Source organism: Nerophis lumbriciformis, linkage group LG07 (genome assembly GCF_033978685.3).
Source record: "Nerophis lumbriciformis linkage group LG07, RoL_Nlum_v2.1, whole genome shotgun sequence".
Taxonomy (NCBI): domain Eukaryota; kingdom Metazoa; phylum Chordata; class Actinopteri; order Syngnathiformes; family Syngnathidae; genus Nerophis; species Nerophis lumbriciformis.
In genome coordinates this window covers 5,477,194-5,500,136 of record NC_084554.2, presented here as the reverse complement: position 1 = coordinate 5,500,136, position 22,943 = coordinate 5,477,194, and the positions used below count along the sequence as shown (strand labels likewise).

General features: G+C 42.4%; 1 protein-coding gene across 3 annotated transcripts in view; it reads right to left on the bottom strand.

Annotated features, from left to right (window-relative positions):
• Nucleotides 1–22,943, bottom strand: part of LOC133609884 (rho GTPase-activating protein 29-like) — a 251,586-nt gene that overhangs the window by 51,330 nt on the left and 177,313 nt on the right. For all 3 annotated transcript variants that reach the window (XM_061965910.1, XM_072913447.1, XM_061965912.2), the window contains 3 exons: nucleotides 13,099–13,163; nucleotides 12,915–13,025; nucleotides 7,102–7,182 (listed from right to left, as the gene is read on the bottom strand). In XM_061965910.1, coding sequence (XP_061821894.1) covers nucleotides 7,102–7,182; nucleotides 12,915–13,025; nucleotides 13,099–13,163 — 257 coding nt within the window. The remainder of the gene's footprint in view (nucleotides 1–7,101; nucleotides 7,183–12,914; nucleotides 13,026–13,098; nucleotides 13,164–22,943) is intronic.

Genomic DNA, 22,943 nt, shown 5'->3' with positions numbered 1-22,943 from the left:
CCAAAAGTTTTGGAAATTCCCATTGAAATAATTGGGACATTCTTCAAAGTTCCACAACTCCCACATTTTTCATCTGATTCAAACTGTTCCAACTTCAGAATATTCAGCTTGTTTGGCTCTACTTCAACAATTCCCCCCACAAAAAAACCATGATTTCCCATAATTCTATTTTTATTTTTCTCCATTTAAAATGAATTGGCCATTTTTCAAACTTTCACCATTTCCACATTTTTCAACCGATTCATACCATTCCACATTCAACACATTCCACCATCCAGGAAATTCAAACGACCATTTTTTCAAGTTCCAAAAAATTCCAGGATTTTCCAGAATTCCTGGTTTTCCAAAGCCCTATTTCCACTCTTTTTTCTGGTGACTACTCCTTCCACATTTTTCAACCCATTTCAACCGTCCCACCGTCAAAACATTCCTCTTAATCAACACAAAAAACAAAGTTGTTCTTTGAACTGGAAAAATTCCCGGTTTTCCCGAAATTTCGTAATACCATTTCTCAATTTAACATGTTACTACTTCAACATTTCTCGACCGATTTGAAAAATGTCAACACCAACCATTTCAACTCATTCAGACCATTCAAGTTTTTGTTTTTACCATTTTCAAAAAAATTCCTACTTTTCCGGAAATTCCCAAAAGTTTTGGAAATTCCCATTGAAATAATTGGGACATTCTTCTAAGTTCCACAACTCCCACATTTTTCATCTGATTCAAACTGTTCCAACTTCAAAATATTCAGCTTGTTTGGCTCTACTTCAACAATTCCCCCCACAAAAAAATCCATGATTTCCCATAATTGTATTTTTATTTTTCTCCATTTAAAATGAATTGGCCATTTTTCAAACTTTCACCATTTCCACATTTTTCAACCGATTCATACCATTCCACCTTCAACACATTCCACCATCCTGGAAATTCAAACGACTATTTTTCTAAGTTCCAAAAAATTCCAGGATTTTTCAGAATTCCTTTTTTTTCAAAGCCCTATTTCCACTCTTTTTTCTGGCGACTACTACTTCCACATTTTTCAACCCACTTCAACCGTCCCACCGTCAAAACATTCCTCTTAATCAACACAAAAATCAAAGTTGTTTTTTGAACTGGAAAAATTCCCGGTTTTCCCGAAATTCCTTAATACCATTTCTCAATTCAACATGTTACTACTTCAACATTTCTCGACCGTTTTGAAAAATGTAAACACCAACCATTTCAACTCATTCAGACCATACAAGTTTTTGTTTTTTTCACCATTTTCAAAAAATTTCCTAATTTTCCAGAAATTCCCAAATGTTTTGGAATTTCCCATTGAATGGAACATTCTTCAAAGTTCCACAACTCCCACATTTTTCATCTGATTCAAACTGTTCCAACTTCAAAATATTCAGCCTGTTTGGCTCTACTTCAACAATTCCCCCCCCAAAAAATCCATGATTTCCCATAATTCTATTTTTATTTTTCTCCATTTAAAATGAATTGGCCATTTTTGAAACTTTCACCATTTCCACATTTTTCAACCGATTCATATCATTCCACCTTCAACACATTCCACCATCCTGGAAATTCAAACGACCATTTTTTCAAGTTCCAAAAAATTCCAGGATTTTCCAGAATTCCTGGTTTTCCAAAGCCCTATTTCCACTCTTTGATGGGTTCTACATGTAAAGCGACTTTGGGTACTTAGAAAAGCGCTATATAAATCCCAGTTATTGTTATTGTTATTGAAGAGTTAGGGATGCATGGGATTCTGGGTATTTGTTCTATAGTGTTACGGTGTGGATGTTCTCCCGAAATGTGTTTGTCATTCTTGTTTGGTGTGGGTTCACAGTGTGGCGCATATTAGTAAGAGTGTTAAAGTTGTTTATATCGCCACCCTCAGTGTGATCTGTATGGCTGTTAACCAAGTATGCATTGCATTCACTTATGTGTGTCTGCAGAAGCCTCATACAACATGTAACTGGGCTGGCAAGCTGTTTGTTCAAGCCGTAGAGGGCGCTAAAGGTAGTGACATCACGGCACGCCCTTATTATTGTTGTTTGGGTGTAAATCAGCATACATTCGAGAGAATAGTTTCCCTGAAATTCGGGAGTCTACCGGAAAAATCGGGAGGGTTTACCCCTGGTTTATACATAGCACAAAGCAAAAAACTTTGTATGTAGTGTTATTAGGGCCCGCATGGCCCATTGTAAAAGGAATCCCCACGGGAGTCCTTTTGCAATGGGACATAAGGACCTATTGTTTTTCTAAGGTTTTATTATTATTCCGCCGCCTCTTTGAGCACTAATTTGACCCACTTAACATGCTTCAAAACTCACCATATTTATTACGAAAATTGTCTTTTAATAAAAAAACCGAACCCCAAAACTCAAAATTGCGCTCTAGCGCCCCCTAGAAAGAAAACTGCTTATAACTCCCAGTACGAATGTTGTAGAGACATGAAACAAAAACCTCTATGTAGGGCTCACTTAGCCCTACTTTTCATTAATTAATTTCCTCGGGCAAAAATCAACAGGAAGTTGGCAATTCCCCCTTCAAGACAAAAATGTACTAAAAACAGTCACTTTTGCCTCTTTGAGCTGTAATTTGACCCCCTTAACATGCTTCAAAACTCACCGAACTTAACACACACATCAGGACTAGCAGAAATTGCGATCTAATAAAAAAACCTAACCCCACATTTAAAAATTGCGCTCTAGAGCAATTTTTTAATAAAACGGAGAAAAAACTGCTCCTCGGAAGAAGAAAATGACAAAACTGCCTGTAACTCCCACTGGGAAGGTCGGAGAGACATGAAACAAAAACCTCTATGTAGGGCTCACTTAGCCCTACTTTTCATTAATTAATTTCCTCGGGCAAAAATCAACAGGAAGTTGGCAATTCCCCCTTCAAGACAAAAATGTACTAAAAACAGTCACTTTTGCCTCTTTGAGTTGTAATTTGACCCCCTTAACATGCTTCAAAACTCACCGAACTTAACACACACATCAGGACTAGCAGAAATTGCGATCTAATAAAAAAACCTAACCCCAAATTTAAAAATTGCGCTCTAGAGCAATTTTTTAATAAAACGGAGAAAAAACTGCTCCTCGGAAGAAGAAAATGACAAAACTGCCTGTAACTCCCACTGGGAAGGTCGGAGAGACATGAAACAAAAACCTCTATGTAGGGCGCACTTAGCCCTACTTTTCATTAATTAATTTCCTCGGGCAAAAATCAACAGGAAGTTGGCAATTCCCCCTTCAAGACAAAAATGTACTAAAAACAGTCACTTTTGCCTCTTTGAGTTGTAATTTGACCCCCTCAACATGCTTCAAAACTCACCGAACTTAACACACACATCAGGACTAGCAGAAATTGCGATCTAATAAAAAAAACCTAACCCCAAATTTAAAAATTGCGCTCTAGAGCAATTTTTTAATAAAACGGAGAAAAAACTGCTCCTCGGAAGAAAAAAATGACAAAACTGCCTGTAACTCCCACTGGGAAAGTCGGAGAGACATGAAACAAAAACCTCTATGTAGGGCTCACTTAGCCCTACTTTTCATTAATTAATTTCCTCGGGCAAAAATCAACAGGAAGTTGGCAATTCCCCCTTCAAGACAAAAATGTACTAAAAACAGTCACTTTTGCCTCTTTGAGCTGTAATTTGACCCCCTCAACATGCTTCAAAACTCACCGAACTTAACACACACATCAGGACTAGCAGAAATTGCGATCTAATAAAAAAAACCTAACCCCAAATTTAAAAATTGCGCTCTAGAGCAATTTTTTAATAAAACGGAGAAAAAACTGCTCCTCGGAAGAAAAAAATGACAAAACTGCCTGTAACTCCCACTGGAAAGGTCGGAGAGACATGAAACAAAAACCTCTATGTAGGGCTCACTTAGCCCTACTTTTCATTAATTAATTTCCTCGGGCAAAAATCAACAGGAAGTTGGCAATTCCCCCTTCAAGACAAAAATGTACTAAAAACAGTCACTTTTGCCTCTTTGAGTTGTAATTTGACCCCCTCAACATGCTTCAAAACTCACCGAACTTAACACACACATCAGGACTAGCAGAAATTGCGATCTAATAAAAAAACCTAACCCCAAATTTAAAAATTGCGCTCTAGAGCAATTTTTTAATAAAACGGAGAAAAAACTGCTCCTCGGAAGAAAAAAAAAGACAAAACTGCCTGTAACTCCCACTGGGAAGGTCGGAGAGACATTAAACAAAAACCTCAATGTAGGGCTCACTTAGCCCTACTTTTCATTAATTAATTTCCTCGGGCAAAAATCAACAGGAAGTTGGCAATTCCCCCTTCAAGACAAAAATGTACTAAAAACAGTCACTTTTGCCTCTTTGAGTTGTAATTTGACCCCCTCACATGCTTCAAAACTCACCGAACTTAACACACACATCAGGACTAGCAGAAATTGCGATCTAATAAAAAAACCTAACACCAAATTTAAAAATTGCGCTCTAGAGCAATTTTTTAATAAAACAGAGAAAAAACTGCTCCTCGGAAGAAAAAAATGACAAAACTGCCTGTAACTCCCACTGGGAAGGTCGGAGAGACATGAAACAAAAACCTCTATGTAGGGCTCACTTAGCCCTACTTTTTATTAATTAATTTCCTCGGGCAAAAATCAACAGGAAGTTGGCAATTCCCCCTTCAAGACAAAAATGTACTAAAAACAGTCACTTTTGCCTCTTTGAGTTGTAATTTGACCCCCTTAACATGCTTCAAAACTCACCGAACTTAACACACACATCAGGACTAGCAGAAATTGCGATCTAATAAAAAAACCTAACCCCAAATTTAAAAATTGCGCTCTAGAGCAATTTTTTAATAAAACGGAGAAAAAAACTGCTCCTCGGAAGAAAAAAATGACAAAACTGCCTGTAACTCCCACTGGGAAGGTCAGAGAGACATGAAACAAAAACCTCTATGTAGGGCTCACTTAGCCCTACTTTTCATTAATTAATTTCCTCGGGCAAAAATCAACAGGAAGTTGGCAATTCCCCCTTCAAGACAAAAATGTACTAAAAACAGTCACTTTTGCCTCTTTGAGTTGTAATTTGACCCCCTTAACATGCTTCAAAACTCACCGAACTTAACACACACATCAGGACTAGCAGAAATTGCGATCTAATAAAAAAACCTAACCCCAAATTTAAAAATTGCGCTCTAGAGCAATTTTTTAATAAAACAGAGAAAAAACTGCTCCTCGGAAGAAAACAATGACAAAACTGCCTGTAACTCCCACTGGGAAGGTCGGAGAGACATGAAACAAAAACCTCTATGTAGGGCTCACTTAGCCCTACTTTTCATTAATTAATTTCCTCGGGCAAAAATCAACAGGAAGTTGGCAATTCCCCCTTCAAGACAAAAATGTACTAAAAACAGTCACTTTTGCCTCTTTGAGTTGTAATTTGACCCCCTTAACATGCTTCAAAACTCACCGAACTTAACACACACATCAGGACTAGCAGAAATTGCGATCTAATAAAAAACCTAACCCCAAATTTAAAAATTGCGCTCTAGAGCAATTTTTTAATAAAACGGAGAAAAAACTGCTCCTCGGAAGAAAAAAATGACAAAACTGCCTGTAACTTCCACTGGGAAGGTCGGAGAGACATGAAACAAAAACCTCTATGTAGGGCGCACTTAGCCCTACATTTCATTAATTAATTTCCTCGGGCTGAAATCAACAGGAAGTTGGCAATTCCCCCTTCAAGACAAAAATGTACTAAAAACAGTCACTTTTGCCTCTTTGAGTTGTAATTTGACCCCCTTAACATGCTTCAAAACTCACCGAACTTAACACACACATCAGGACTAGCAGAAATTGCCATCTAATAAAAAAACCTAACCCCAAATTTAAAAATTGCGCTCTAGAGCAATTTTTTAATAAAACGGAGAAAAAACTGCTCCTCGGAAGAAAAAAATGACAAAACTGCCTGTAACTCCCACTGGGAAGGTCGGAGAGACATGAAACAAAAACCTCTATGTAGGGCTCACTTAGCCCTACTTTTCATTAATTAATTTCCTCGGGCAAAAATCAACAGGAAGTTGGCAATTCCCCCTTCAAGACAAAAATGTACTAAAAACAGTCACTTTTGCCTCTTTGAGCTGTAATTTGACCCCCTTAACATGCTTCAAAACTCACCGAACTTAACACACACATCAGGACTAGCAGAAATTGCGATCTAATAAAAAAACCTAACCCCAAATTTAAAAATTGCGCTCTAGAGCAAATTTTTAATAAAACGGAGAAAAAACTGCTCCTCGGAAGAAAAAAAAAGACAAAACTGCCTGTAACTCACACTGGGAAGGTCGGAGAGACATTAAACAAAAACCTCAATGTAGGTCTCACTTAGACCTACATTTCATAAATTGACAACCCCCAGCAAAAATCAACAGGAAGTTTGCTATTCCCCCTTCAAAACAAAATTTTTGTTAAAACCGGTCACCTTCCTTCAAAATCTATCTCCTCTGAGCGCGTTTGTCGTTTAGGCTTCAAACTTACACAGGAGAGAGATTGAACCCTTGTGTATAAAAGTATAGAACAGCTTTTTAATACCTGCTCCGGTTTTGATTTTATGACCCTTCAAAGACCCGCTGCACTGATGCTGCTGTTTTTTTAAGATGGCTGCTCAAAAGCAGGAAGCACCAACATGCCCACACAATGCAGACAAGGTAGGTACACTAGACAAAAGTCTTGGGACACTTCAGACTAAAAGTAGACAAAAGTATTGGGACACTTAGGACTAGCACCTGCCAAATACGCGGGCCTGACCAATGCTGCTTGCAGCTTTAATTTCATTTTAAATTTCAAAAGAGTTTTGTGGCTCCCATTGTTTTCTTTAATTTGTGGAAACGGGTCAAAATGGCTCTTTGAGTGGTAAAGGTTGCCGACCCCTGGACTAGACATTCAAACTAGCACTTTCCCAAGTTCCAAACCAAATTCCAGTTTTCCTGGAAAGTCAAACTATTCTTACATTCATACAACATTCTGTCAGCATTTCAGTTCAACTTCAGCATTCACACGCAATTCCCTTCATGATTTGGCTCTCAATATTGTGCGTTAATGGAAGACTCACCAGTCTCTTTTGTTGTCTCTGCCACCGCTCTTTCATCTCTTTCCGTAGTTTGTCCAGCTCGTTTTTCCGAGTCGTCAGAGGCTGGTTAAAAAAGACAACACAGGCTGTGTAAGTATTCTTATTTCTGTTATTCATATTAGTGAGGGGTCGGTGGCGAACGAGAGCTGAAGTGAACAATCAAAAGCAATTTTTTTGATGAATGACCGCAGGAAAAGGAGAACAATTTGGACAGATTTGAACGTTTTAGACTGCGGAAAGGTCAAGTAAAAATGTCCACAAACAACCTGCACGTTCACATGTAGACTAGTAGCAACATCCGTCCCCTCATTAAGACTTTTTCCAAAACAGGGCAGATCCTAACAAAAAGGAGAACCTGGATCAGCCCCTCAAAGATGAGGCCATTAGTTTTTTTTGTGTTTTTTGAACGCCAATCTTGGTTAAAAGTCCTTTTTCTTTTGCATACTTTAAGTTATATTTTCTCGAGTCATGTTGTGTTTTGTATTTATTAGGGACCGCAATGTCCCTTTGGGACAGAGGACCCTATTGTATTTCGTGTGTTTTATTATTATTATTCCGCCGCCTCTTTGAGCTGTAATTTGACCCCCTTAACATGCTTCAAAACTCACCATATTTGACACACACATCAGGACTGGCAAAAATTGCCATCTAATAATAATTAAAGCTGCAAGCAGCATTGGTCGGGCCCGCGTATTTGGCAGGTGCTAGTCCTAAGTGTCCCAATACTTTTGTCAAGTTTTAGTCCCAAGTGTCCCAAAACTTTTGTCCAGTGTAAGTGTCCCAATACTTTTGTCCAGTGTAAGTGTCCCAATACTTTTGTCCAGTGGTAGTCCTAAGTTTCCCAATACTGTTGTCTACTTTTAGTCGTAAGTGTCCCAATACTTTTGTCAAGTTGTAGTCCCAAGTGTCCCAATACTTTTGTCCAGTTTTCGGATTTAGTGTCCCAATACTTTTGTCTAGTGTACCTACCTAGTCTGCATTGTGTGGGTACGCTGGTGCATCCTGCTTTTAAGCAGCCATCTTAAAAAAACAGCAGCGCAGCAGCATCAGCGCAGCGGTTCTTTGAAGGGTCATAAAATCAAAACCAGAGCAGGTATCAAAACTCTTTCGCCAACTTTCAATCAGAAGGGTTCAATCTCTCTCCTGTGTTAGTTTGAAGCCGAAACAACAAACGCGCTCAGAGGAGATAATGTTTGAAGAAAGGTGACCGGTTTTGAAGGGGGAATAGCAAACTTCCTGTTGATTTTTGCTGGGGGTTGTCAATTTATGAAATGCAGTTCTAAGTGAGACCTACATAGAGGTTTTTGTTTCATGTCTCTCCGACCTTCCCAGTGGGAGTTACAGGCAGTTTTGTCATTTTTTTCTTCCGAGGAGCAGTTTTTTCTGCATTTTATTAAAAAATTGCGGTAGAGCGCAATTTTGAGATTTGGGGTTAGGTTTTTTTATTAGATCGCAATTTTTGCCAGTCCTGATGTGTGCGTTCAGTTTGGTGAGTTTTGAAGCATGTTAAGGGGGTCAAAATACAGCTCAAAGAGGCAAAAGTGACTGTTTTTAGTACTTTTTTGTCTTGAAGAGGGAATTGCCAACTTCCTGTTGATTTTAGCCCGAGAATGTACTGTTATAAAATCTAGGTCTGAGTCAGACCTACATAGAGGTTTTTGTTTCATGTCTCTCCGACCTTCCTAGTGGGAGTTACAGGCAGTCTAGTTTTTTTTCCCCCCAGGGGGCGCTAGAGCGCAATTTTGAGTTTTGTGGTTCGGTTTTTTAAAGAAAAGGCAATTTTCGCCGGTCCTGATGTGTGGGTCAAATATGGTGAGTTTTGAAGCATGTTAAGTGGGTCAAATTACAGTTTAATGTGGCGGCGGAAGAATAAAGAATAAAGAATAATAAAACCTTACAAATTCAATAGGTCCTTATGTCCCATTGCATAAGGACTATGTAGGTCTGACTTAGACCTAGACTTCATGCATTGACATCCTTCAGCAAAAATCAACAAGAAGTTGGCAATTCCCCCTTCAAAATAAAATGTTTAGTAAAAACAGTCACTTTTGCCTCTTTGAGCTGTAATTTGACCACCTTAGCATGCTTCAAAACTCACCAAACTGGACACACACATCAGGACTGACAAAAATTGCGATCTAATAAAAAAACGCAACCCCAAAACTCAAAATTGCGCTCTAGCGCCCCCTAGGAAGAAAACACAGACACAACTGCTCCTAGGAAGAAAACTCAGACAAAACTGCCTGTAACTTCCAGTAGGAATGTCTTACAGTCATGAAACAAAATACCTCTATGTAGGTCTCACTTAGACCTACATTCATAAATTGACAACCCCCAGCAAAAATCAACAGGAAGTTTGCAATTCCCCCTTCAAAACAAAAGTTTTGTAAAAACCGGTCACCTTTTTTCAAACATTATCTCCTCTGAGCGCGTTTGTCGTGTCGGCTTCAAACTAGCACAGGAGAGAGATTGAACCCTTCTGATTAAAAGTTGACCAAAGAGTTTTAATTACTGCTCCGGTTTGGATTTTATGTGCCGTCAAAGTCGGTCCCGTCCATCGCTGCTTGCAGCTTTAATTTGTATTTATTTTTTATTGACATCCAGCATCAGACATTCCTCTCCATCACATCATAGTTGCATACATCATACAACTATTGTCTGCCCCAAATGTCAAAATAATATTTTTTGTTTGTATCCCAACGATGCCACGTTTCCCCCTAAAAAGAGAAAAACAGCAAAAACAAAAACAAAAACTAAACAAAATAATAACAAAAAAATAAATATATTAATAATCATAAAAATAAAAGAGAATATGAACAGATAGTAAGTAAATAAATAGAAAAAAAAACTAAACATGTAGGGAGTAGTGTTGTAACGATACCAATATTTTGGTACCGGTACTAAAATTATTTCGGTACTTTTCTAAATAAAGGGGACCACAAAAATGGCATTATTTGAACAAAAAATCTTAGGGTACATGAAACATGTTTATTATTGCAATTTAGTCCTTAAATAAAATAGTGAACATACTAGACAACTTGTCTTTTAGTAGTAAGTAAACAAACAAAGACTCCTAACTAGTCAGTAACATATTGTGTCATTTATACACCTATTATTTTGTACACATTATTAAGGACAAGTGGTAGAAAATGTATTTACTGTTAATATCTGCTTATTTTCTCTTTTAACACGCCGTGGTCTGCAAACTACTGCTAACGTGAACTGTTTTTAGCTTTTAACTTTTTGAACTGTTTTTCATTTTTAAACTGTTTTTATCTAACAAACTGTTCTTAGGGTAATTTATATTTGGTTTTTAAATGTTATTTTTTAGTCTCTCCTTTGCCTCTATTTCTTTGTGGTGTACAGCCCTTTGTTTTTCAACTGTGCTTGTCTTTAAAGGGCTTTATAAATAAAGTTGGTATGGTATGGTATGGTAACGTCTTGGAATTGCAACGGCGTGCAAAGGCTACTAGATATTACTTGCAATAACATTGTTTCATTTCTCTTTTGGATTTATCAGGTCGAGAGTGCATTTTTCACACATTCTGTCAGGTTCAAACACTGATGACATCTATTAAACAAGACAAGAAGCAAGGAATTAAACAGAGACAGAATTCAATTTGGCTCTATTGAGGAGAGACGTCTGGCCTGTACTCTTGTACAGTGTTCCAACACGAAGATTGTACGCCTCCTCTTTTATTTGGACTTTACCTGTTTCTAAGGGCCGGCGGTCGTAAACAGCCATCGCCCTTGATTACAAACAGTTCAAAGAAAAGGTCGTAAAAGAGTTCAAAGAAAAGGTCCTGGAACTTAATGTATTATTAATCTACTTGTTCATTTACTGTTAATATCTGCTTATTTTCTCTTTTAACACGCCGTGGTCTGCAAACTACTGCTAACGTCTTGGAATTGCAACGGCGTGCAAAGCCTACTAGATAATACTTGCAACAACATTGTCTCATCTGTTTCTCTTTTGGATTTATCAGGTCGAGAGTGCATTTTTCAGGTTCAAACACTGATGACATCTATTAAACAAGAAGCAAGGAATTAAACAGAGACAGAATTAAATTTGGCTCAATTGAGGAGAGACGTCTGGCCTGTACTCTTGCACAGTGTTCCAACACGAAGATTGTACGCCTCCTCTTTTATTTGGACTTTCCCTGTTTCTAAGGGACGGCGGTCGTAAACAGCCATCGCCCTTGATTACAAACAGTTCAAAAAAAAGGTCGTAAAATAGTTCAAAGAAGAGGTCGTGAAAACAGTTCAAAGAAGAGGTCCTGGAACTTAATGTATTATTAATCTACTTGTTCATTTACTGTTAATATCTGCTTATTTTCTCTTTTAACACGCCGTGGTCTGCAAACTACTGCTAACGTCTTGGAATTGCAACGGCGTGCAAAGCCTACTAGATAATACTTGCAATAACATTGTCTCATCTATTTCTCTTTTGGATTTATCAGGTCGAGAGTGCATTTTTCAGGTTCAAACACTGATGACATCTATTAAACAAGACAAGAAGCAAGGAATTAAACGGAGACAGAATTCAATTTGGCTCAATTGAGGAGAGACGTCTGGCCTGTACTCTTGTACAGTGTTCCAACACGAAGATTGTACGCCTCCTCTTTTATTTGGACTTTCCCTGTTTCTAAGGGACGGCGGTCGTAAACAGCCATTGCCCTTGATTACAAACAGTTCAAAGAAAAGGTCGTAAAAGAGTTCAAAGAAGAGGTCGTGAAAAGAGTTCAAAGAAGAGGTCCTGGAACTTAATGTATTATTAATCTACTTGTTCATTTACTGTTAATATCCGCTTATTTTCTCTTTTAACACGCCGTGGTCTGCAAACTACCGCTAACGTCTTGGAATTGCAACTGCGTGCAAAGCCTACTAGATAATACTTGCAATAACATTGTCTCATCTGTTTCTCTTTTGGATTTATCAGGTCGAGAGTGCATTTTTCACACATTCCGTCAGGTTCAAACACTGATGACATCTATTAAACAAGACAAGAAGCGAGGAATTAAACAGAGACAGAATTAAATTTGGCTCAATTGAGGAGAGACGTCTGGCCTGTACTCTTGTACAGTGTTCCAACACGAAGATTGTACGCCTCCTCTTTTATTTGGACTTTCCCTGTTTCTAAGGGACGGCGGTCGTAAACAGCCATCGCCCTTGATTACAAACAGTTCAAAGAAAAGGTCGTAAAAGAGTTCAAATAAAAGGTCGTTTAAAGAGTTCAAAGAAGAGGTCCTGGAACTTAATGTATTATTAATCTACTTGTTCATTTACTGTTAATATCTGCTTATTCTCTCTTTTAACACGCCGTGGTCTGCAAACTACTGCTAACGTCTTGGAATTGCAACGGCGTGCAAAGCCTACTAGATAATACTTGCAATAACATTGTCTCATCTGTTTCTCTTTTGGATTTATCAGGTCGAGAGTGCATTTTTCAGGTTCAAACACTGATGACATTTATTAAACAAGAAGCAAGGAATTAAACAGAGACAGAATTAAATTTGGCTCAATTGAGGAGAGACGTCTGGCCTGTACTCTTGTACAGTGTTCCAACACGAAGATTGTACGCCTCCTCTTTTATTTGGACTTTCCCTGTTTCTAAGGGCCGGCGGTCGTAAACAGCCATCGCCCTTGATTACAAACAGTTCAAAGAAAAGGTCGTAAAAGAGTTCAAAGAAGAGGTCGTGAAAACAGTTCAAAGAAGAGGTCCTGGAACTTGGGCAGATCCAGCTTTCCTGAATTCCCATCACTAACAACTAGGCAGAAAGGCATTGTGGGATTACCTGCATGTATTTGTTGCTTTGGAGGACAGCTGCGGTGCTCCGTATCAGCTTGCTGTATTCAATGTCATTCTTGAAAGCGGCCGTGTAGATCTCGCAGAAAGGCATGAACTCCTTGATTTTAGGAAGACAAAAGATCGTCAAAACCTACCGAGCTTGGACCGAAACGTCTCAAAAGTGTAACCACCTGTTGACTTGCGAGGGTCTTGGCGGACTCGGCCATTTTGGAGTAGTACTTTGCCAACTCACTATCTGCAAACATTTCAAATAGTCAAAGCAATGTCCTTGATTCATGAATCAGTGTACAAACCATTAGCCACGGAGAATGCCCTGAGTAAACAACTTGATAACGCAGTCATTGTACAACTGGTAATAGTCCCCTTGTGTCACTGGTAGGATGACTTCATAGAACAGTACAAGCATTCATCAGCCCTGCGGCAGAACGCACGTTCACACGCTGCCTTCTCAACGTGCGAAAGAAAGGATTGATGCGAGTGCGGCTCGGGTAGCAGCGGAACAAATTCCCAGAGAACTGGGGGCCGGTATATCTATTTTTAGGAACACTAATACAAAACCTGTGTATGGCGAGGATGGTGTTCTGCTGACCTCGACTGCGGATGTTGTGGATCGGTGGAGGGAATACTTCGAAGACCTCCTCAATCCCACCAACACGTCTTCCTATGAGGAAGCAGTGCCTGGGGAGTCTGTGGTGGGCTCTCCTATTTCTGGGGCTGAGGTTGCTGGGGTAGTTAAAAAGCTCCTCGGTGGCAAGGCCCCGGGGGTGGATGAGATCCGCCCGGAGTTCCTTAAGGCTCTGGATGCTGTGGGGCTGTCTTGGTTGACAAGACTCTGCAGCATCGCGTGGACATCTGGGGCGGTACCGCTGGATTGGCAGACCGGGGTGGTGGTTCCTCTCTTTAAGAAGGGGAACCGGAGGGTGTGTTCTAACTATCGTGGGATCACACTCCTCAGCCTCCTCAGCCTATTCAGGTGTACCGGAGAGGAGGCTACGCCGGATAGTCGAACCTCGGATTCAGGAGGAACAGTGTGGTTTTCGTCCTGGTCGAGGAACTGTGGACCAGTTCTATACTCTCGGCAGGGTCCTTGAAGGTGCATGGGAGTTTGCCCAACCAGTCTACATGTGTTTTGTGGACTTGGAGAAGGCATTCGACCGTGTCCCTCGGGAAGTCCTGTGGGGAGTGCTCAGAGAGTATGGGGTATCGGACTGTCTGATTGTGGCAGTCCGCTCCCTGTATGATCAGTGTCAGAGCTTGGTCCGCATTGCCGGCAGTAAGTCGGACACGTTTCCAGTGAGGGTTGGACTCCGCCAAGGCTGCCCTTTGTCACCGATTCTGTTCATAACTTTTATGGACAGAATTTCTAGGCGCAGTCAAGGCGTTGAGGGGATCCGGTTTGGTGGCTGCAGGATTAGGTCTCTGCTTTTTGCAGATGATGTGGTCCTGATGGCTTCATCTGGCCAGGATCCTCAGCTCTCACTGGATCGGTTCGCAGCCGAGTGGGAATCAGCACCTCCAAGTCCGAGTCCATGGTTCTCGTCCGGAAAAGGGTGGAGTGCCATCTCCGGGTTGGGGAGGAGATCTTGCCCCAAGTGGAGGAGTTCAAGTACCTCGGAGTCTTGTTCACGAGTGAGGGAAGAGTGGATCGTGAGATCGACAGGCGGATCGGTGCGGCGTCTTCAGTAATGCGGACGCTGTATCGATCCGTTGTGGTGAAGAAGGAGCTGAGCCGGAAGGCAAAGCTCTCAATTTACCGGTCGATCTACGTTCCCATCCTCACCTATGGTCATGAGCTTTGGGTTATGACCGAAAGGACAAGATCACGGGTACAAGCGGCCGAAATGAGTTTCCTCCGCCGGGTGGCGGGGCTCTCCCTTAAGAGATAGGGTGAGAAGCTCTGCCATCCGGGGGGAGCTCGAAGTAAAGCCGCTGCTCCTCCACATGGAGAGGAGCCAGATGAGGTGGTTCGGGCATCTGGTCAGGATGCCACCCGAACGCCTCCCTAGGGAGGTGTTTAGGGCACGTCCGACCGGTAGGAGGCCGCGGGGAAGACCCAGGACACGTTGGGAAGACTATGTCTCCCGGCTGGCCTGGGAACGCCTCGGGGTGCCCCGGGAGGAGCTGGACGAAGTGGCTGGGGAGAGGGAAGGCTGGGCTTCCCTGCTTAGGCTGCTGCTCCCGCGACCCGACCTCGGATAAGCGAAGGAAGATGGATGGATGGATAATACAAAACCTCACAATAATGTCTGAATGCTAAAAACTTTATGACAGACCGCCTTAAAAAAACGGAATGGAATTTTACATTTTGTTACTGAATGAGACACCCAGAATGTACACGAAAATAAAGAATGTGTGATTTACAATATTAGCTATGAACGATAAAACACTGAATATTGACAGCATATGAACGTCACAAACCCTCTCCATCCACATACTTTACAATCAAATGCAACAAACACAGCAAAATATAAACACGAAGGGTAAAAAAATTAACCCACCTACAATCTGATATATGTGATATATCACTAAGCTTTAGAACTTTGTTGTAAAAATCTCCTTCCACGTCTGTCCCTGACACTCACATTTCAGGCTGGCCGCTCTGGAAACTAGATATGCGCGGATAGGCAATTATTTCATCCGCAACCGCATCACAAAAGTCGTCATCCACCCGCCATCCACCCGAACCAACATTTTATCAAAACCACACCTGCCCGTTGTTATATATCTAATATAGACGATGCAAGGCATTAGTGAGGTTAGAAAGCTTTTGCCTGTTAAAGAAAGGAGACTGATCCAATGCAGCAGAGACATTCAATGCGTGCCACGCATTAATATCTCTTGGCCACGCATTAGTGGCTAAGAGATATTAATGCGAGATAATATTATTTATCATTATTATAATATTATTGTCATTTCCATTAAGAAAGTGTTGACTATTGTTGCCAATTCCCTCAGATCAGGAGTGCGTTCCTCACACTTTGTGTGCGCAGTTGCAGCAAGCAGAACGAGGCTTTTAAGAAGTTAAAAAAATGTTTTAGGGGTCGGCAACCTACGGCTCCGGAGCCGTATGTGGCTCTTTGATCACTCTGATGCGGCTCAGCAACTTACTTGCTGAACCCCCCAATTTTCCCGTGAGACTTCCGGATTTCAGTGCCTCTCGCAGAAAACTCCCGGGATTAATATTCACCGATTTTCACCCTTACGGCTATAACAAGGGCGTGCCATGATGGTACAACATTTGGCGCCCTCTACAGTCTGTACTAACAGAGTGCCAGCCCAACACTTGTTATACAATATACATCTTTTGCTTGCACACGTACGTAACAGCAAGGCATACTTGGTCAACAGCCACACAGGTTACACTGACGGTGGTCATATAAAACAACTTTAACACTCTTACTAATAATGCGCCACACTTTGAACCAAAACCAAACAAGAATGACAAACACATTTCGGGAGAACATCTGCACCTTAACACAACATAAACACAACAGAACAAATACCCAGAATCCCATGCAGCCCTGACTCTTCCGGGCTACATTATACACCCCTGCTACCACCAAACCCCGCCCCCACCCCCCTCTGTGCGTCGGTAGAGGTGGGCGGGGTTTGGTAGCGGGGGAGGGCTATTCATTCAAAACCCGCGTGCCGCACCAGCTTAAAAATTCCCTGATTACCTGGAATTCCCCCCTATTGCCCTACTGACAAAATACACACCTGTCCATATCCCACATTTCTCACCCGATTCGAACCGTTCCAACATCCACACCCTCCGCTCACCCTGGACATTCAAGCCAGCATGTGTCCCGATTTGGAAAATTCCCTGATTACCTGGAATTATCAGGAATTCCCCCCTATTGCCCTACTGACAAAATACAAACCTCTCCATATACCACATTTCTCACCCGATTCGAACCGTTCCAACATCCACACCCTCCGCTCACCCTGGACATTCAAGCCAGCATGTGTCCCGATTTGGAAAATTCCCTGATTACCTGGAATCATCAGGAATTCCCCCCTATTACCCTACTGACAAAATACAAACCTCTCCAAATCCCACATTTCTCACCCGGTTCGAACAGTTCCAACATCCACACCTTCCACTCACCCTGGACATTAAAGCCAGCATGTGTCCCGATTTAGAAAATTCCCTGATTACCTGGAATTATCAGGAAATTCCCCCCTATTGCCCTACTGACAAAATACAAACCTCTCCATATCCCACATTTCTCACTCGATTCGAACCGTTCCAACATCCACACCCTCTGCTCACCCTGGACATTCAAGCCAGCTTGTGTCCCGATTTGGAAAATTCCCTGATTACCTGGAATTATCAAGAATCATCCCTTATTGCCCTAGTGACAAAATACCAACCTCTCCATATCCCACATTTCTCACCCGATTCGAACCGTTCCAACATCCACACCCTCCTCTCACCCTGGACATTAAAGCCAGCATGTGTCCCGATTTGGAAAATTCCCTGATTACCTGGAATCATCAGGAATTCACCCCTATTGCCCTACTGACAAAATAAAAACCTCTCCATATCCCACATTTCTCACCCGGTTCGAACCGTTCCAACATCCACACCCTCCGCTCACCCTGGACATTCAAGCCAGCATGTGTACCAATTTTGAAAATTCCCTGATTACCTGGAATTATCAAAAATTCCCCCCTATTGCCCTACTGACAAAATACAAACCTCTCCATATCCCACATTTCTCACCCGATTCGAACCGTTCCAACATCCACACCCTCCGCTCACCCTGGACATTCAAGCCAGCATGTGTCCCGATTTTGAAAATTCCCTGATTACCTGGAATTATCAAGAATTCCCCCCCTATTGCCCTACTGACAAAATACAAACCTCTCCATATACCACATTTCTCACCCGATTCGAACCGTTCCAACATCCACACCCTCCGCTCACCCTGGACATTCAAGCCAGCTTGTGTCCCGATTCAAAAAATTCCCTGATTACCTGGAATTATCAGGAATTCCCCCCTAACGCCCTGCTGACAAAATACAAACCTCTCTATATCCCACATTTCTCACCCGGTTCGAACCGTTCCAACTTTCACACCCTCCGCTCACCCTGGACATTAAAGCCAGCATGTGTCCCGATTTTGAAAATTCCCTGATTACCTGGAATTATCAGGAATTCCCCCCTATTGCCCTACTGACAAAATACAAACCTCTTCATATCCTACATTTCTCACCCGATTTGAACCGTTCCAACATCCACACCCTCCACTCACCCTGGACAATCAAGCCAGCATTTGTACCGATTTTGAAAATTCCCTGATTACCTGGAATTATCAGGAATTGCCTTAGTGACAAAATAAAAACCTCTCCATATCCCACATTTCTCACCCGGTTCGAACCGTTCCAACATCCACACCCTCCACTCACCCTGGACATTAAAGCCAGTATGTGTCCCGATTTTGACAATTCCCTGATTACCTGGAATTATCAGGAATTCCCCCCTATTGCCCTAGTGACAAAATAAAAACCTCTCCATATCCCACATTTCTCACCCGGTTCGAACCGTTCCAACATCCACACCCTCCGCTCACCCTGGACATTCAAGCCAGCATGTGTCCTGATTTTGAAAATTCCCTGATTACCTGGAATTATCAGGAATCGACCCCTATTGCCCTACTGAAAAAATACAAACCTCTCCATATCCTACATTTCTCACCCGATTCGAACCGTTCCAACATCCACACCCTCCGCTCACCCTGGACATTCAAGCCAGCATGTGTCCCGATTTAGAAAATTCCCTGATTACCTGGAATTATCAGGAAATTCCCCCCTATTGCCCTACTGACAAAATACAAACCTCTTCATATCCTACATTTCTCACCCGATTTGAACCGTTCCAACATCCACACCCTCCACTCACCCTGGACAATCAAGCCAGCATTTGTACCGATTTTGAAAATTCCCTGATTACCTGGAATTATCAGGAATTGCCTTAGTGACAAAATAAAAACCTCTCCATATCCCACATTTCTCACCCGGTTCGAACCGTTCCAACATCCACACCCTCCACTCACCCTGGACATTAAAGCCAGTATGTGTCCCGATTTTGACAATTCCCTGATTACCTGGAATTATCAGGAATTCCCCCCTATTGCCCTAGTGACAAAATAAAAACCTCTCCATATCCCACATTTCTCACCCGGTTCGAACCGTTCCAACATCCACACCCTCCGCTCACCCTGGACATTCAAGCCAGCATGTGTCCTGATTTTGAAAATTCCCTGATTACCTGGAATTATCAGGAATCGACCCCTATTGCCCTACTGAAAAAATACAAACCTCTCCATATCCTACATTTCTCACCCGATTCGAACCGTTCCAACATCCACACCCTCCGCTCACCCTGGACATTCAAGCCAGCATGTGTCCCGATTTAGAAAATTCCCTGATTACCTGGAATTATCAGGAAATTCCCCCCTATTGCCCTACTGACAAAATACAAACCTCTCCATATCCCACATTTCTCACTCGATTCGAACCGTTCCAACATCCACACCCTCTGCTCACCCTGGACATTCAAGCCAGCTTGTGTCCCGATTTGGAAAATTCCCTGATTACCTGGAATTATCAAGAATCATCCCTTATTGCCCTAGTGACAAAATACCAACCTCTCCATATCCCACATTTCTCACCCGATTCGAACCGTTCCAACATCCACACCCTCCTCTCACCCTGGACATTAAAGCCAGCATGTGTCCCGATTTGGAAAATTCCCTGATTACCTGGAATCATCAGGAATTCACCCCTATTGCCCTACTGACAAAATAAAAACCTCTCCATATCCCACATTTCTCACCCGGTTCGAACCGTTCCAACATCCACACCCTCCGCTCACCCTGGACATTCAAGCCAGCATGTGTACCAATTTTGAAAATTCCCTGATTACCTGGAATTATCAAAAATCCCCCCCTATTGCCCTACTGACAAAATACAAACCTCTCCATATCCCACATTTCTCACCCGATTCGAACCGTTCCAACATCCACACCCTCCGCTCACCCTGGACATTCAAGCCAGCATGTGTCCCGATTTGGAAAATTCCCTGATTACCTGGAATTATCAAGAATTCCCCCCCTATTGCCCTACTGACAAAATACAAACCTCTCCATATACCACATTTCTCACCCGATTCGAACCGTTCCAACATCCACACCCTCCGCTCACCCTGGACATTCAAGCCAGCTTGTGTCCCGATTCAAAAAATTCCCTGATTACCTGGAATTATCAGGAATTCCCCCCTAACGCCCTGCTGACAAAATACAAACCTCTCCATATCCCACATTTCTCACCCGGTTCGAACCGTTCCAACTTTCACACCCTCCGCTCACCCTGGACATTAAAGCCAGCATGTGTCCCGATTTTGAAAATTCCCTGATTACCTGGAATTATCAGGAATTCCCCCCTATTGCCCTACTGACAAAATACAAACCTCTTCATATCCTACATTTCTCACCCGATTTGAACCGTTCCAACATCCACACCCTCCACTCACCCTGGACAATCAAGCCAGCATTTGTACCGATTTTGAAAATTCCCTGATTACCTGGAATTATCAGGAATTGCCTTAGTGACAAAATAAAAACCTCTCCATATCCCACATTTCTCACCCGGTTCGAACCGTTCCAACATCCACACCCTCCACTCACCCTGGACATTAAAGCCAGTATGTGTCCCGATTTTGACAATTCCCTGATTACCTGGAATTATCAGGAATTCCCCCCTATTGCCCTAGTGACAAAATAAAAACCTCTCCATATCCCACATTTCTCACCCGGTTCGAACCGTTCCAACATCCACACCCTCCGCTCACCCTGGACATTCAAGCCAGCATGTGTCCTGATTTTGAAAATTCCCTGATTACCTGGAATTATCAGGAATCGACCCCTATTGCCCTACTGAAAAAATACAAACCTCTCCATATCCTACATTTCTCACCCGATTCGAACCGTTCCAACATCCACACCCTCCGCTCACCCTGGACATTCAAGCCAGCATGTGTCCCGATTTAGAAAATTCCCTGATTACCTGGAAATATCAGGACTTGCCCTAGTGACAAAATAAAAACCTCTCCATATCCCACATTTCTCACCCGTTTCGAACTGTTCCAACATCCACACCCTCTGCTCACCCTGGACATTCAAGCCAGCATGTGTCCCGATTTTGAAAATTCCCTGATTACCTGGAATTATCAGGAATTACCCCCTAACGCCCTACTGAGAAAATACAAACCTCTCCATATCCCACATTTCTCACCCGGTTCGAACCGTTCCAACATCCACACCCTCCGCTCACCCTGGACATTCAAGCCAGCATGTGTCCCGATTTGGAAAATTCCCTGATTACCTGGAATTATCAGGAGTTGCCCTACTGAGAAAATACAAACCTCTCCATATCCCACATTTCTCACCTGATTCGAACCGTTCCAACATCCACACCCTCTGCTCACCCTGGACATTCAAGCCAGCATGTGTACCGATTTTGAAAATTCCCTGATTACCTGGAATTATCAGGAATTCCCCCCTATTGCCCTACTGACAAAATACAAACCTCTCCATATCCCACATTTCTCACCCGGTTCAAACCGTTCCAACATCCACACCCTCCGCTCACCCTGGACATTCAAGCCAGCATGTGTCCCGATTTTGAAAATTCCCTGATTACCTGGAATCATAAAGAATCCTCCCTTATTGCCCTAGTGACAAAATACAAACCTCTCCATATACCACATTTCTCACCCGATTCGAACCGTTCCAACATCCACACCCTCCGCTCACCCTGGACATTCAAGCCAGCATGTGTCCCGATTTAGAAAATTCCCTGATTACCTGGAAATATCAGGACTTGCCCTAGTGACAAAATAAAAACCTCTCCATATCCCACATTTCTCACCCGTTTCGAACTGTTCCAACATCCACACCCTCTGCTCACCCTGGACATTCAAGCCAGCATGTGTCCCGATTTTGAAAATTCCCTGATTACCTGGAATTATCAGGAATTACCCCCTAACGCCCTACTGAGAAAATACAAACCTCTCCATATCCCACATTTCTCACCCGGTTCGAACCGTTCCAACATCCACACCCTCCGCTCACCCTGGACATTCAAGCCAGCATGTGTCCCGATTTGGAAAATTCCCTGATTACCTGGAATTATCAGGAATTGCCCTAGTGACAAAATAAAAACCTCTCCATATACCACATTTCTCACCCGATTCGAACCGTTCCAACATCCACACCCTCTGCTCACCCTGGACATTCTAGCCAGCATGTGTATCGACTTAGAAAATTCCCTGATTACCTGGAATTATCAGGAATTGCCCTAGTGACAAAATACAAACCTCTCCATATCCCACATTTCTCACCCGATTTGAACCGTTCCAACATCCACACCCTCCGCTCACCCTGGACATTCAAGCCAGCATGTGTACCGATTTTGAAAATCCCCTGATTACCTGGAATTAACAGGAATTCCCCCCTATTGCCCTACTGAAAAAATACAAACCTCTCCATATCCCACATTTCTCACCCGATTCGAACCGTTCCAACATCCACACCCTCTGCTCACCCTGGACATTCAAGCAAGCATGTGTCCCGATTTGGAAAATTCCCTGATTACCTGGAATTATCAGGAATTCCCCCCTATTTCCCTAGTGACAAAATAAAAACCTCTCCATATCCCACATTTCTCACCCGATTCGAACCGTTCCAACATTCACACCCTCCGCTCACCCTGGACATTCAAGCCAGCATGTGTCCCGAGTTTGAAAATTCCCTGATTACCTGGAATTATCAGGAATTGCCCTAGTGACAAAATAAAAACCTCTCCATATCCCACATTTCTCACCCGGTTCGAACCGTTCCAACATCCACACCCTCCGCTCACCCTGGACATTCAAGCCAGCTTGTGTCCCGATTTTGAAAATTCCCTGATTACCTGGAATTATCTGGAATTCCCCCATATTGCCCTACTG